At 34.2% G+C, this 16287-nt stretch overlaps 1 protein-coding gene across 2 annotated transcripts; it reads left to right on the top strand.

Annotated features, from left to right (window-relative positions):
• Positions 1 to 2454: 2454 nt before the first annotated feature.
• Positions 2455 to 14455, top strand: LOC143577663 (ubiquitin carboxyl-terminal hydrolase 5-like). Of its 2 annotated transcripts, none has more exons than XM_077061428.1 (13): positions 2455 to 2700; positions 7464 to 7673; positions 7767 to 7911; positions 8047 to 8106; positions 8407 to 8502; positions 8579 to 8974; positions 9654 to 9794; positions 9876 to 10046; positions 11737 to 11994; positions 12076 to 12224; positions 12836 to 13285; positions 13895 to 14168; positions 14276 to 14455. In XM_077061428.1, the coding sequence occupies exons 1-13, from the start codon at positions 2561 to 2563 to the stop codon at positions 14453 to 14455; spliced, it is 2670 nt and encodes an 889-aa protein (XP_076917543.1). In that variant the 5' UTR covers positions 2455 to 2560. The 2 variants fall into 2 exon arrangements, with proteins under 2 accessions (XP_076917543.1, XP_076917542.1); XM_077061427.1 differs by lacking the exon at positions 2455 to 2700 and adding an exon at positions 5627 to 6806.
• Positions 14456 to 16287: the final 1832 nt, after the last annotated feature.

Genomic DNA, 16287 nt, shown 5'->3' with positions numbered 1-16287 from the left:
AATACACTAGAGTGTGTTTACATTTAGTAGATAGTCATGAAAATCACATTCGATCGTGTTTGATTCAGTTGATAATCACAAAAACCACATATTCGATGTGTACAATGTGTTTCATATAAATTGTTAGTGGGGTAAAACCGGCTTTTGAGTTTTGTTTATTAACCTTACCAGTTATAATTGGTTTTAACGTGTCTAAAGTCTTAACTTACAAGACTGGATATGTTATTATACAAACCGGTTACATAAACTGGTTATTTTTCGGATAACATTTTTCAATTGACGTTTATGCTTGTTTATTAGCTTTCACTGTGTTGCAATGTTTTCATCTCAAAGTGGAGTAAGAAGTGACTTCGTGAAACACGTTACGATTCTTGCATTGAGCCATTTCAGGTTTGCGTTTTTCGGTGCTAGAGAAGCGGTGTGATCAAATTAATAGACTTGATAACTATTTATACTTAATAAAAAGATCAAAATTCAGTTTCTAACAACTGTATAGTCGTCTAAAAATGTACAAAAATCGTACCCAGATAGGTACCTCTATGGTTAAATCTGGTTTCGATTTCGGATCCTAATCAGTTTCGGGTCCTAATCGGTTTCAGTGTACTTTTTATATTTATATAATACTACAATGAAGTTAAAGGTAGCTAAATCCTCGTTTTTATGGTAATTTAATTCATTCAATGAGGGCAAACACTTGACACCCATAGCCTCTTCACATTGATCAACTTTGATCAATGGTCTATAATGAGTTCGGATTTTGAAAAGCTACTAACAAGCGAAACTCGAGTTTTAGAAAGAGTTCTAAACGAGTCAAGCTCGAACTCAAGCTCTTTCAAGTTAAATGGGTTGAGCTTAAGCTTGAGGTCAAGAGGGCTCAGCTACCGTTATAAAGAACAAGAGCAGAGTCGATCCAATTAAACAAAACATGAGAGAGAAATAAAAATGTTTAATTGTCAAGCTTTGTGCCATTTTTCTATATTAAAACAAAGTATGTAGTTTTATTCGTATTCTTGTGTTTAATTTTTCGTTTTGACCCACTTAAGAATATTCAAATAACACATATACAATTGCTTAATTAGATAGATTATGATATTTAAAGTAAATGTTATACAACTTATAACCCGTATGTAAACCAAAATGACCGTGTTATGTGTTGTGTTATAATGTCAAGGCGTTTTTATGCCACCTAGACGTGTCAACGTCCCCATATACCACCCTGCTCGGGGGGGGGGGGGGTTCTCAACATGGGAACTGTCTCCATTAATGTGTTAACATCTTAAATGCCAAACTAAATGAGGGTACATCTTTAAATGCACCAATTAAACTTTTTTTCTTTTATTTAATCTCTAATTAGCTCATAACTCGTATCTTTATAATGTTATAAACACTTAAGCCTACAATTTCTATAATGTTTAAACTTTTTGATGAGCATATATTCATATTCATATTCAATTTAAGACTGTCACTTTTAACCGAATCCCGATCCAAGAAAACTCGTATCCAAACCCAATTAACCCAACCTGAAAAAACTCGAATCCCGAATCTCCCGAACCCAAAAAAAACCGTAAGAGATTTGGGTTGGGTTCGGCTCAAGATTTATAACTTTGAAATCCGAAGCAATGTTTAAAAACCGGTTTTTAACTCATACCAGATTTTGCTAAAAAAAGGTACAACCAGTTGAACCGGGTTGTACCAGGAGGTTCAACCTTATTAAACAGTTTGTCTTGTAATTTCACATAAATGCAACTTCAACACAAAAAAATAACCCAAGCATATGATTCCATAATAAAATATAACCATAATAAAAAAAATATACAAAATCACCCGATTTTTATTAAATAATCCAAAAGTTTACCCGTTTCAATATTAATCACCAGGTTAAAAGTAATTTTTAACAAAAAAAATAATAATAATCTGCAAAACATCGAAAATCACTTAGGCGTAAAATTGGTATTTTAGAAAAAACAGTCGATTCAACGTTTTAGCAAACCGTCCAAAAACACCGGTCTGATATGCAGTGGCGAAGCTTGGACAAGTTCGCGGGGGGGGGGGGGGGGTCAAAATGTATTAAAAAATCATAAACGAGGGGGACCGGACTCAAATTTTCAGTCGAAAATGGGTAAATATACACTACGTATACAAATTTCGGGCAAAAACGAGTAAATTAACACTACTGCGCAAACGGCAAAAACGGATAAATTTACATTGTTTGCTAAGCTTCGTCCTTGCTGATATGCAAAACCCGATATTACCAGTTCAACCAGTCAGTATGAACCCGTATTTAAAACACTGATTCAAAGACACCGAAACCCGAAAAACAAATCCAAAGAAATATCCACATCCAAGGTCTTATTAGCATCGCCGGTGACATGGCGTGGTAGGGATGCTTCATCATCATCATAGCGTCACACCACCGCCGGTTAACAACACTCTAAAATTAGCTTTAACCTATAACTAATTTCACCGACTTCAAACTATAATATAATATAATGATCATACATACATTTATACGCCTCTGTTGTAACTCTATACTACTACACTGACTGAACGACACAGCTATATGAGGGAGGTTCTGATGATGGACGTTTGTTCTCCGGTACGGTCACCGGAGGAAGAACGCCTCGTGATGCGAGACATTGCCATGGCTGCCGGAGAAGCTCAGGCGAAGGAAGGAGATACATTCTGCTTGATTAATCAAAGGTAATAGCTATTGATTATGTTTTGTAATAGTTAGTATTATGATGAATAAGTAGGTTTTAGTTGGTGAATATGAATAGTTTGTGAGCACTGTAGGTTGCTGTTTTGAGATGATGATTGAATTTGCAGGTCCATTTGCTTCTGAATGTAGAGGTTTTTGAAGATTAGGTTTAACAACTAGTTACGTGGATTTTGATGATGAAATAGCATGTGTGATGAGAATTAGGGTTTAGTTGGGGAATATGAACAGTTTGTGAGCACTGTAGGTTGTAGTTTTGAGATGATGATTGAATTTTGCAGGTCCTGCTGCTTTTGAATGTAGAGGTTTTGGAAGATTAGGGTTAATAACTGGTTTGGTTTGATGCTTTTGTAGTTTAGGTCATAGTCAATGTATCTCCGAAGGAAGGAACGTTATGTTTGATCAACAAAAGATAATAGTTAATGATTATGTTTTGTAATGCTTAGTATGATGATGAATCAGTAGGTTTTGATGATGCTGTATAATATATTAGTATGTATGATGAGAATTAGGTTTTAGTTGGGGAATATAAACAGTTTGTGAGCAGTATAGGTTGTAGTTTTGAGTTAATGATTGAATTTGCAAATCCTTTTGCTTTTGAATGTAGAGGTTCTGGAAGATTAGGGTTAAGTTCTTAAGGATTATGTTTTGTATACAGTGATTAGATGCTGCAGTTTTATATAGTATGCATGGTGAGAATTAGGTCTTAGTTGGGGAATATGAGCAGTTTGTGAACACTGTAGGTTGCAGTTTTGAGATGATGATTGAATTTGAATATCTGTTTGCTTTTGAATGTAGATGTTTTGGAAGATTAGGTTAACAACTGGTTTAGTTTGATGCTTTTGTAGTTTAGGTCATTGTTGAAGGTAATAATGATTATATTTTGTAATACTTAGTATGATGATGAATAAGTAGGTTTTGATGGTGATATATTGTATGTGTTATGAGAGTTAGGGTTTAGTTGGGGAGAATGAACAGTTTGTGAACACTGTAGGTTGTAGTTTTTAGATGATGATTGAATTTGCAGATCTCTTTGCTTTTGAATGTTGAGGTTTTGGATGATTAGGGTTAAGAACTGGTTTAGTTGGATGCTTCTGTAGTTTAGGTCACAGTCAATGTATCTTCGAAGGGAGGATATACGTTTTGTTTGATTAATCAAAGGTAATAATGATCATAAGTTCATATACATATCTGATCTTCATTACGCCTGTTATTAATAGTTAGTATGATGATGAATAAGTAGGTTTTGATGGTGATGTAGAGTGTGCATGATGAGAATTAGGTTTTAATTGGAGACACTGAACAGTTTGTAATCACTATAGGTTTGCAGATCCTTATGCTTTCGGTTGAAGATTAGGGTTAACAACTGGTTAGTTTGATGCTCCTGTAGTTTAGGTCATAGTCACTCTGTGATTTGTGGTTTAGTTAAATGAATTTGCTATTGTGGTAGTTGTTTTTGGTCATTAATAATATTTGAAGCTAAGTCATTGAAAGGCATGAATTTAGGTAAGATGAGGCTTCTAACTGATGAAACTTTCACTGTAGGTTGCAAAATTTGAGATGATGATGATGATTGAATTTGCAGATCCTTTTTCTTTTGAATGTAGAGGTTTTGGAATATTAGGGTTAATAACTGGACCACTGTTTTAGTTTGATGCTTTTGTAGTTTAGGTCACAGACAATGTACATATCTGGAGTAATTAAGGAGATACATTTGTTTGATTAATCAAAAGTAATAATGATCATAAGTTCATATACATATCTGATCTTCATTATGCCTGCTCTATACTTAGTTTACTGAAATTATGAGTGTCAGTGGATTTGAACATGAACAGGTAGTTTTTGATGGTGATATCCAGTATCTATGATAAGAATTAGGTTTTATTTGGGAAAAGAAACAGTTTGAGTAATGACTATAGGTTGCAATTTTGAGATAATGATTGAATTTGAAGATATCTTTACTTTTGAATGTAGAGGTTTTTGAAGATTAGGGTTAACAACTAGTTCAGTGGATTTAGTGATGAAATAGTATGTATGATGAAAACTAGATTTTAGTTGAGGAAAAGGAACAGTTTGTAATCACTATAGGTTGCAAGTTTGAGATGATGATTGAATTTGCAGGCCCTTTTGCTTTTGAATTTAGAGGTTTTGTAAGATTAGGGTTAACAACTAGTTTCGTTTGATGCTCCTGTAGTTTAGGTCATAGTCACTGTGTGCAGTTTGTGGTTTTCTTGGTAGAGTTTAGGTACGCCATTGAAAGGCACAAGTTTAGGTAGGTAGATACTTTAACTGATGAAACTTTCTATTGTTTAAGATCAAATGTATATACATTTATACAACTAAATGTGACACCAATCCAGATTTTAGAAGTTAAGGGAGTCCCTCAATCTTTAACTCTTAAAAAAACTTATTTAGTAAACGTTAGTCTTTGTCTTTGATGTAATACTGTAATAATCATCTATATGAATGAGCATTGACTATTGATCTTAGATGACTATACTCGAAAGTTGAAAAAAAAGGTGTGATTTTAGCTTCCAATCTTCCTTTGATGTTAACTTAGATTTTTTAATTACCACTTGTATCTGTGATTTACACCTTAAAAGTTCCTTTTGATTTGTGTTTCTTTTAATCTCTAACTTTGAGAATCACAATAACTAAAATATGATTGAATAAATGTTCTGGGCGTATTCATGTACAGAGTCACGTCTTAATTGTTATTGTGAATCTTATTGTCATTCTGAAGCTATATTCATCCTAGTTAAATTTAGTTCTTGATAATTGGCCTAAAACTTCACTTCACCTACTGGTCTTATTATTAGAGAGGGACACAAACGGTGCTATGCAAAGTTTATCCCTATAACTAGAGACTCAGATGAAAATTATCAGTACATATTTTTGAAAGAAAGAGATGCGCTTTAATAGTTTGATGATACGAAAGCATTTCTTAGCAAAATGCAAAAAGTATGGGTTTGTACCGCACATTTCAGCTACTTTGTTGCAGTTTTTGTGTTGCATAAAAAGAAAAAGGTGGCTGTTGTAAGAAAGATACACAAAAACTAAAATTGAGAAAATGAGGTCTTTGGGAGAACCGGAATATTCTTTAGGAGAATATTGAAACCATAACAATATCATTCATATTTACAATTGTCTTAGTACTTCCTCCATCTCATGGAGATAGCTGAACTTATGATTTGGGACACTTCATATTAGTTAGAACAACTTAATTACAAGCTAATATTCTATATATTTCATAGTCATCGCCACAAAGTATGTACAACACCAAATTTAGTTGACATAATTTTTCTATTTGCATTTTGGGAAACAAACCTTATGAGTAATTTTAGAATTCACATGAATGGTTTTTAATATGTTTGTTTTGGAAGGTTCTATCTTCCTAGTACATTGCTATAGATTAGTGCAATAGTGATGTTTTCATATATATGTTTTTAGTACTTTCAACTATGAAATACTTGAACTTGTTGTGTGGGAGCTTGCGGGCATACATACCAATCGTATGTGAAGGGAAATCTATTCTCTCTAAACAAAAAACACACTCACATTCATGCTCATAGCTAAATATTTTTAGAGGCTTACACACAAAAGTTATTAGCCTAGGTGTCATAATATAAAATGTATATGAATTATTAACTTAGGTTTGATTTTATAGATTGTCTGTCAGCTTGTTCTATTTAGGCCCATTGGGCTTGGGCCACTAGAAGGGAAGAATATCATAGATTTTTATACGGCATAACACATTTACTAATACGGCTCAAAAGCAAATGTGGGCATTTTTAGAGAATAGTTAATTAGTGTATCAGAGGATATAATTACACAAATTTGTTTCACCGCTTTGCGTTATTACTAAGCAGCTAAGCTTTACACCCTTTTTAGAGACATCCTCAACACTGCCTCAAAAATCTTTGTGTAATTTAGGCATGTTAGGGAACGAAGTAGAAAGCACGGGAGAGACCGAAAATGGTAGTGTGACAGAGCTGTCACCAGAGCAACAAAGACAAGTGATGATAGGCATTACTGTAGAAGATGAACCGCAAGTCAAAGAAGGCGATAATTATTATTTACTCTCTTTTAGGTAATCCAGATACATATATGTATAGTGAATTTTCCTGTCTTTTGTTGTGTATAAATATTTTGAGATGGGAGTTGAATTTGTTGATCCTTTTTCGGTAGTTTTAAAAAATAAAGGTTTTAGTTTATATCTCGTGGATCTGTTGTCTTTGACTATACACATACTTCTTTTAGGGGCTGGCGAATTTCTTGATCTTTATGCTGGTGAGCTTCTTGATGTTTATGTAAAAATTTAGGGGTTTAGTATAGATCTAGTGGATCCGGTGTTGGGACTATACATGTGCTTCCTTTAGATGCTGCTAAGTTTCTTGATCTTTATCTGTATGAGTTTCTTGATCTTTATGCTGGTTAATTTCTGGTCTTTTTATACAAAGTTAGGGTATTGGTATTCGCTAAGCCATAATGTATGTATTTGGATGTGGTTATGAGTTTCTATGGTATAAAATCTGATATTATGTAGATCTATAAGATTGTATGTAACCACATTCATTGTTAACTTCTAAGATAACAATTTATTGGAATTAGAGGCTGTTAATATTTCAGACATTGTTAAAGAGGAAGAAAAATTTGGAAAGAGGGAGTTACGTGTAGTATGTATGTTTGTTTATATGTTCATATAAATTATAAAGTCCTTATCATACTTTTTACTTATATGTGACAGATGGTGGCGAACTTGGTCTGCATTTGTCAATCAAAACCCTACAACTGGTAGCAGCTCAAGTATTTTGCAGAGGCCGTCAAGAATTGACAATACTGAATTGATCCGTGATTCATCACCTGATAATTCAGTTATTGATATTCATGATACATTAATTGAGGGTACTGATTACATATTGGTCACTGAAAAAATTTGGAATCAGTTTTATGCATGGTTAGTTTGAAGTTTGAACCTGCCTGATTATTTTCTCTTTAATTGCCATTAATGTTATTCAAATATATGGTTGCGTGAATTTTTTGAGTGCAGGTATGGTGGGGGTCCCACATTGTCTAGGAAACTTATAACCCGTGGTTCATCAAAAACAGAATTAACTGTAGAAGTTTATCCTCTACGCCTTCATTTGCACTTGGTTCCAAGGGTTGATCAGTCTTACATAAGAATGAGCAGAAGGGTACATCTGTGCTGTTTATATGATAACGAACTTCTGCATTTTTTTTAATAAAAAAGAACTATCTTGCCTCCTTTTTTGTGTGAAAAAAGATGTAGCAATTCTGGTTTTCACAAGTTGTTAAATGTTTCTGGACAGGAAACAGTTGGAGAACTATACAGGAGAGCTTGTGAGATCTTTAGTCTTAAATCAGATCAAGTAATGATGTTTTACTAGAATCTTTCACATAGGGTTGGTTTTTAGAGCGGGTTCGAGGTTGGGTATTGTGTCAAATGGGTAAAATTTTTACATGTCAATTTGACTGACCCAAAACTTTATGATTACTACAACAGTGATCTGTTTATATGTTTTTTCATTTTACCCATTTGAACCGCTAAAGATAAAACATAACACGAATCGATCCGTTAATATGTAAATGGGTCGGAATTCTCTCTACTTTCACCATTTGATTATCTTTCTTATTAAAAGACTCTTTTTCATATTTTTTAATTCTGTCAGGTAAATATTTGGGATTATTATGGTCGTCGAAAACATGCTTTGTTGACTGACCTAGATAAAACACTTGATAATGTTCACATCCAAACGAACCAGGATGTAAGTTACTTTATCCTGTCTTCACAATATTTTAAGATAATATTTGCTTCACATTTCTTGTTTCTGGTGAATACAGATTCTAGTGGAAGTCATTGATAACAGTGGCGGCTACAGAGCTGCTGTTAAAGTTAACGGTTCTTTGGGGAACGGTCATGTGGCAGTTTCAGATCCTTCTAGTTCAAACCACTCAAATGCAGTAGGCTCCTCTACAAACAGCGGTTTCTCTAAAAGCTACAAGAATTCGGAGATTGCAAAATTTCAGAACTTGCCTCTTGCAACAGAAAAGGGACCAGCTTCTTTTGGTGTTAGCACTAGGGGTTCTTGCGTTGGTCAGATTGGATTGCTGAATTTTGGAAACACATGTTTCATGAACTGTGCAATTCAATGCCTTGTTCATACACCCGAGTTTGCTAGATTCTTCAGTGGAGATTTCCATCAAGAAATAAACTGGCAAAATCCTCTTGGCATGGAGGTATATCTCATAAAAATTTGTAACATCCTATTTTCGAAATTTGAATGAAGTGTCTAGTGTTATTTATATTCCAAGGTGGTTAAAACGGATGTTTATGTTTGTGATTAATAGGCAAGGGTATAAACGAGCTAAGCCGCTCGTGAACTACTCGAGACTGGCTCGCTAAAAGCTCGAATCGAGCTGAGCTTACACAAGCGCAAGCATAAATGAGATTAATATGTTTAATATGTGTTTATTTGATAATTATATATAAATCTATGATAGAAAACTAAATAATATATATTATGTTATATTTACAAATATTTGTAAAAAAAATTATGTTTATACATAAATTCTTTAATAAATAATAAGCAATCTGAGGTCAATCCGAGCTCAAGCTTGAAAAACTACTCACGTACTGAGCTTGAGCTTTAGGTAGCTCAAAACAAGCTGAGCTCGAGTTCTATGTAGGTTAAACGTGCTGAGCTTGAGCCTCGTTTAAACCCCTGATAATAGTGCGGTAAACAATTCAAATGATTGATGGTAGTTGGGGGACCAAAGTCACCAAACTGTCAAACTCTAACTTGAGAGGCGAGGAGTCAAAACCGTCAATCTGTCAGATTGGTCATATGATTGTATGACTTGGTACAAATGCATTATTACAATGTAGTATATGTTAACAAAAATAAATGATATGTAGGGGGAGTTAGCTATGGCATTTGGTGAACTGCTGAGGAGGTTGTGGGCCCCAGGACGGACTGCATTTGCTCCACGGGCTTTCAAAGCAAAACTGGCCCGTTTTGCACCACAATTTGGAGGAAATAATCAGCATGATTCTCAGGTTTGTTGTGGGACATTGAGGTTTCAGGAGTTTAAGGGTTTGATGCATTAGTTGAAATTATGAAATGTTTTTTTGGGTCAGGAACTTCTTGCTTTTTTGCTTGATGGGCTTCATGAGGATCTAAACCGTGTGAGAAAGAAACCATATATCAAATCTAGTGACGCAGATGACCGTTCAGATGAACAAGTTGCTGATGAATATTGGGCTAACCACATAGCTCGTAATGATTCAATCATTGTCGATGTCTGCCAAGTGAGTATGATTTTTAATTTAATTTTCCGAGGTTGTTAGTTTTTAAAATTTATTTATTTGAAATCCATGTTAAATAGATGGCAAAATGGATGGGTTGGGTAATGGATCAAAATGGGCTGGGTCAGGTTGACCCAAAACACTTTTGTCTAAAACTCCAAATTTTTTAAATTATTTTACAATCATTTAGAGTGTCAGATATGATGAAAAGATGTATTGTTAAAAAAGGTTCATTTTCATATTAAATGATTTAGGCGGTTTTATGCATTAAAAATACACTTTGGCTTGAGGGACTTTCGACCCACTTACTTTTACTGCAAAATGTTTTTTCAACCTGTTAGTTGGCCTGTAAACAAACCAAGCGAACACAAAAGGTGCATGTTCATGTTCGTTCGTTTAACTTTAATCAAACAAGCCCTACTGCAGGTTTAGCGATCATTTAGTGTGATAATAGCGGTAGTTAGGGTATTTTTTTCCTTTTTTTTTGTCTGTTTTTATTTTATAATATCAAAAACTGTCAAAACCTGTTTTTTAGGCTTGCTTATTGACCAAACAGCAGCACCTTCTACCAATTCCCAACGCAAAAGTTTAATTTTATGAATGGAAACACTAATTTTTGTTATAAGAAATTTCTACTGCCTTACTGCTAAACACAAAGTAGCGGGCGCTATTTCATCGCTATCGTGACGTAGCATATAGGTATGTCGTTGCTATTGACCGCTATTCGCTATTGGCAACTATGCTAACAACACTTTCTTGTTCGTGTTCACTCGTTAAGAAAATGAAAGTTTTCATGTTTGTTTATTTTCCTTGAATAGCAATATAAACGATTGGTTCACGAACATAAACGGATGAACAAAACTGAGCATAGGTGAATATAACTGAAGATGATTGAGTGAACACAAAATAAAACTGGATCAATCTATTGGTCCTGAAAATAATAATAAAACCAAACTAAATTGTAACGAGTGATTATTTTATTTCATCATCGTACTCAGTAAGTCCCACCAATAGCAAAGTTATGGTAGGGTCTGAGGAGGGTAAGACGTAGACACCCTTACCTCTACCCCGTAGGAATAGAGAGGCTGCTTCCAGTGAGACCCATGGCACAATAGTAGTTTTGCATCAAGCCTTGGACATAAGGCACATAACACTCAACCATCGGGACCCCAGCTGATTGGCGCATGTACCCTTGACTTTCGGCTATCAACGCCACCACATGATGCCTGATTAACCTTCCGCTACTTTTAACGTTATTTTCACGAAATTAGTAAAATAACGCCAAAGTTAGTGCAATTTCACTTTTGCCCGCCCGAGGGCCCACACTTACATACATCATATGCGTGCACCGCAAGCCGGGCGTGAGTGATTTTTTTATTTCATAAAGCTATATTAAGTTGTAATGGATCTTAAAAATATATAAATATATAAACAAACGAACTTTTAAAATCTAAACTAACGAACATAAATGAACAAACGAGACATGTTTTCATGTTTGTTCGTTTACCTAAATGAACAAAAAACGGTGTTTGTGTTCATTCATTTATTAAATAAACGAGCTTCAGCCCAATGGTGCACTAAACGTTCGTTCAGTTGCAGGACTACCTGCTAGAGATAAAAAAATGACCTGTTATTTCTTTATGTCTGTACAATAATTAATAAAACCAGTTCCTTTCTCTTTTCCATTTGACAGGGACAGTACAAATCAACTTTAATTTGTCCCGTATGTGATAAAATCTCGGTCACATTTGACCCGTTCATGTATCTCTCCTTGCCACTTCAATCAGCCAAACCTCGTACAATGACAGTGACGGTTTTTAGCTGTGATGGTAGCGTGATTCCTGTTACATGCACAGTAAGTGTACCAAAATCAGGTCGTTTCCGAGAATTGATACAAGCAATTGGCAATATGTGCTCATTAAAGCAAAACGAGAAAATTCTGCTGACTGAGGTGAATAATATTTTGAATTAAGTTGTTACTATATTAAGGTATGTTTGTGTCATTCTGAGTAAAAAGAACTGTATTGTGCAGATTCAAGATCATGTCATTCATTGGTTCTTTGAAGACCCAAACATGTCTTTATCTTCCATCAAGGATGATGCGTGCATTACTGCTTACAAAATCCCTACATCAATGATTGACAGCAGATATCTTGTGTTGGTCAACCGTCGTGAAGACCCGTAAGTTGATGTTTATTTCTTAATATATTTTTGGACCAAATAGGCCAAATGGTCTTGTGGTTTGACCATATTGCAAGTTTGATCCCCATATTTAAAAATGGCAAATTTAGTTCAAACATTTGTGGGAGGATTGCATGTTTAGTTTCCATCGTTAATCTCAGTTAGTTTTAACGAAGAAGTGATGCCATGTGCCATGCATGTGAGTGTAATTATGTCTTTTCAAATTTGGAACACTAATAAAAAACTCTTTCAAATTCTAGAACCCCTAACGTCGGCTTCATCACCTTCAATCAATGCAAAATCAAAGATTCAGTGCATAATCGAAAGTGGTGAAGTCGAATTTAGGAGTTCTGGAGTTTGAAAGAGTATTTTACTATAGTCCAAATTTGAAAAGACACAATTACCCTTACATGAATGGCACATGACATCACTTTTCGATTAAAAACTAACAGGGGACTAAATTTGCAATATGGTCAAACCACAGGGACCATTTTTCTATTTTTTCAACTAGTAATAACCTAATCTAACTTATATTATTTATTATTATTATTATACTCTAGAGTTGGTTTTGAATATACTGTTTGTTTAATATTACTTTTTGTTTGTTTTAGGGAAGGAACATGGAAGCCTTTTGGGACACCACTCGTTTTTCCAATCTTTAACGATGCAACAATTACACAAGGCGATATTCAGTTGATAGCTCAAACAATGCTCTCTCCCATGCTAAAACCTGTTACATCATCAGGCCCGCCTTCTGCCACCAACGGTGACTCGTTAATCAAATTTCCATTAAAGTTGGTCATAAAAAACAATGACCCAATTGATATCTCAAATGAAGAAGAGACAGCCATTAAGTTGCCTTCATCTTTATTGTCGGTGATGCTTTATATTGATTGGTCTCAACAACTTATGAACAAATTTGATATGCATTATTTGGAGAACTTACCAGAAGTTTCTAGAAACGGGTCCGCGCCAAAGAAAGCACGCGTTGAACCTTTGTCTTTGTATTCATGCATAGATGCTTTCCTGCGTGAGGAACCCTTAGTACCTGAAGACATGTGGTTAGCTTTTCTCTTTCGAATCCTATGTTGCTATTATCTTTTGTTTTCTTCAATTGTATTTATTTCCATATATACCCCTTCCTATTATATTTCTTTAAACCCTATTTTTTATATGGATTTTGATCGACATCGAGGATAAGCAGGCGGATTGAATCATTGTCTTTCCTCTTTTGCTCTCTTGACAGAAGATAATCAAAAAATCGAATTTGTATGTTCGAATCAGAACCAAGTATAATCACACGATAATCGAACGATTAGCAAAAAAGTTAAATATTATATTTTGAGAAAACTATAGTTTATAGGTAATTAAAAATAATAATAATAATAATAATAATAATAAATTAAAGATAAAATTGGGTAAAAATAAACAAAAATAAATTTGAAGTTATAGATGGGCATATATGAAATGATAAAGTTTTAGAAAATAAGGATAAAATGGTCATTTATTAAATTGTTTTTAATTGATTGAGTGTATTTGATTAATTAATTATTTTGTAAGGGCATGTATGATATTTTTGTTTCACATGGGTATATATGATAATTTTTAAGTTTGCAGGGGTATATGCGAAATTGCCTTCATTTTATTAATGTAGTCTAATTTTTTTAAAGGTTTTGTCCTCAATGCAAAGAGCGAAGGCAAGCAAGTAAAAAGTTGGATCTTTGGAGGCTTCCGGAGGTACTCGTGATCCATTTAAAAAGATTCACGTTTAGCAGAACCATGAAAAGTAAACTTGAAACATTGGTTGACTTTCCGATCCATGAACTTGACTTGACCAAATATGTTGCTAACAAGAACAATAATCGTCCTCAAATTTATGAACTTTATGCGTTGGCTAATCACTATGGTAACCTGGGAAGTGGTCACTATACCGCGCATGTCAAGGTTTCCTCCTTACCGTCCTGAAATCGAAATCAGATATTTAAGTGTAATAAAACTAACTTACAATAACATTTATTCCGGGTTTAACTTTTAAATTTTGTTTGTTCCAGCTTCTTCATGAGAACAAATGGTACAACTTTGACGATAACCATGTTTCAGCCATTGTTGAAGATGATGTGAAGTCAAATGCTGCTTATGTGTTATTCTATAGGAGGGTGAACACCGTTGCAACGTCGGTTAGCAGTGTGGCTCGTTCTTCATCAGCTCAAAACGTTTCTTCTTTAAAGTGATATCTTCGTAAGCGTATTTCACAACTTTAAGATGAGATCATATTGTTGTGTTCATGGATTTACCCTAGAACTTAGATGGTTTTGGAGGTTTGAAAGATTTTTAGAGTCTAGATTATTCGGAGTAACTGGATTTTTTTATATATTGGGTGTGTTTGGCAAAAGGCTTTTAGGAGCTTTTTAGGGGCTTTAAGCTACAAGCTTTTAGAAAAAGCTCATATCTAATAAAAAGTATTGTTTGGTAAGAGGAGCTTAAAGCTTTTAGAGGATGGGAAAAAGCTCTAAAGTAGCGGTTTGAGAAAAAACTCTACAAGCTTTTACATTTGAATTTACAAGTTTGGTACTTGAACTTATATCAATTTTTGTTAATTTATATAATAGTTACACATTCAACCCTTATTCAAAACTAACTACCCCCATGACTTTTTTAGGAGCCATAACTTTTTCACACGTTAATATTTTTTAAATAAATTACATCATAAAAACGAGCATTTTATTATCTTTAATTTGAGTATGATATTGCTATACTTCTTTAACTTTAAAAAATTAACATACTACGTGATTATCGGTTAAGATCGGTAAAAAGTCAAGTCAGATGAGCTCGAGTCATATGTAAGACCAAATTAGGAGTCGAGTCAGATGAACTTGAGTCATGTGTAAGACCAAGTTAGGGTCAGAACGAGTCGATACAAAAATGCTTAAATTAGTTCGATTCGTGTCGGTATGCTTTTGAGTCCAAAGGGGTCAGGTCAGAACATATTTCAGATTAAAACAGTGCATGTTCAGAAAGGGATTCATATCAAAATATGTCGGTTTAAAAAAATTATCTATTTGATGATTACTATATATTTCAGCTTTGTTTCTTGATTTTCGACATCATTTACAAGCTTACTGCTTTTCCATGAATTACGCGTCTACATTTAGGTTATGTATGCTGTCATCAGGTGAATCATGTACCGACACTGATTATGCGGTTGATGTTAGGTTGTGCGCCCATTCCGCCACACCACGCGGGCACCCAGCTAGTTTTATTAAAAGCTTCTGCTAATCTACCAAACACCTAAATATTTAAAAGCTACAGCTACCAGCTTCTAGCTTTCAGCCTTCAGATTCCAGCTTACAGCTAACAGCTACCAGCTAGTTTTACCAAACATACCCATTATGTTGGATTTTTTCTGACTTATGTCGGTAGATTTCCTTTTCTTTTATCTTTTTCATTTTCGTTGGTTAGTTTGTGTAGGTGAGAAAATATTTGTGGAAAAGTGGGCATTTGATGTTCACGGTTTGGTTCGACTGGTTTTCACAAATTTTGGATTGAGCTGCTAACTACTAGAAACTGAACCGGTTGGTTTAGCCAGTTTGGGGGTTTGAACTTTGAACCGATTTTTTTTTTTAATCATCAGTTTGTATTGAAGTTTTTTAGTATGGTGAAATGGTGAATGTGGTTCAGGATTATAAAAATATACAGAACCACAAATGAAAAGAAATATATATATATATAGTAAGGTCAAACGGTTGGTTCCAAGTTTACCGAACTGTTAAAATGTGAAAACTGAACCGGTTGGATCTCAAACTAACCAAGCCTAGTGTTTAAAAACATGTGTTCTTCCGGTTTTAAAATGTATTATGACATTTTTAAGAATAATAAGCTGTTCATATGTTTATAACTTCGGGTGGCCTTTAACGTATTTTAACTTGTACTCGTCCAAGAAACGAGTTTATTTCTAAACTTGTTGAGTTTTAGCAATCCGGTCTCAGTTAACAAAGATCTAGGATTTACATTTATGCAATACTATAAAAGACAATTTGTAGTTTAGTCTATGTATTAATAACCA

This window comes from Bidens hawaiensis, unplaced genomic scaffold, assembly GCF_021521415.1.
Source record: "Bidens hawaiensis isolate Kalapana, Puna unplaced genomic scaffold, B.hawaiensis_p1.1 tig00028764_1, whole genome shotgun sequence".
Lineage (NCBI taxonomy): Eukaryota > Viridiplantae > Streptophyta > Magnoliopsida > Asterales > Asteraceae > Bidens > Bidens hawaiensis.
This window is presented reverse-complemented; position numbering and strand designations above follow the sequence as displayed.

What these genes read in the sequence shown, in the direction of transcription:
- LOC143577663 (XM_077061427.1), top strand. Translation starts at nt 6,652, where the DNA reads ATGTTAGGGAACGAAGTAGAAAGCACGGGAGAGACCGAAAATGGTAGT. An exon ending in AAAATCCTCTTGGCATGGAG is followed by an intron (nt 8,975 to 9,653) that starts GTATATCTCATA and finishes AATGATATGTAG; the next exon opens with GGGGAGTTAGCTATGGCATT. An exon ending in TTAGTACCTGAAGACATGTG is followed by an intron (nt 13,286 to 13,894) that starts GTTAGCTTTTCT and finishes ATTTTTTTAAAG; the next exon opens with GTTTTGTCCTCAATGCAAAG.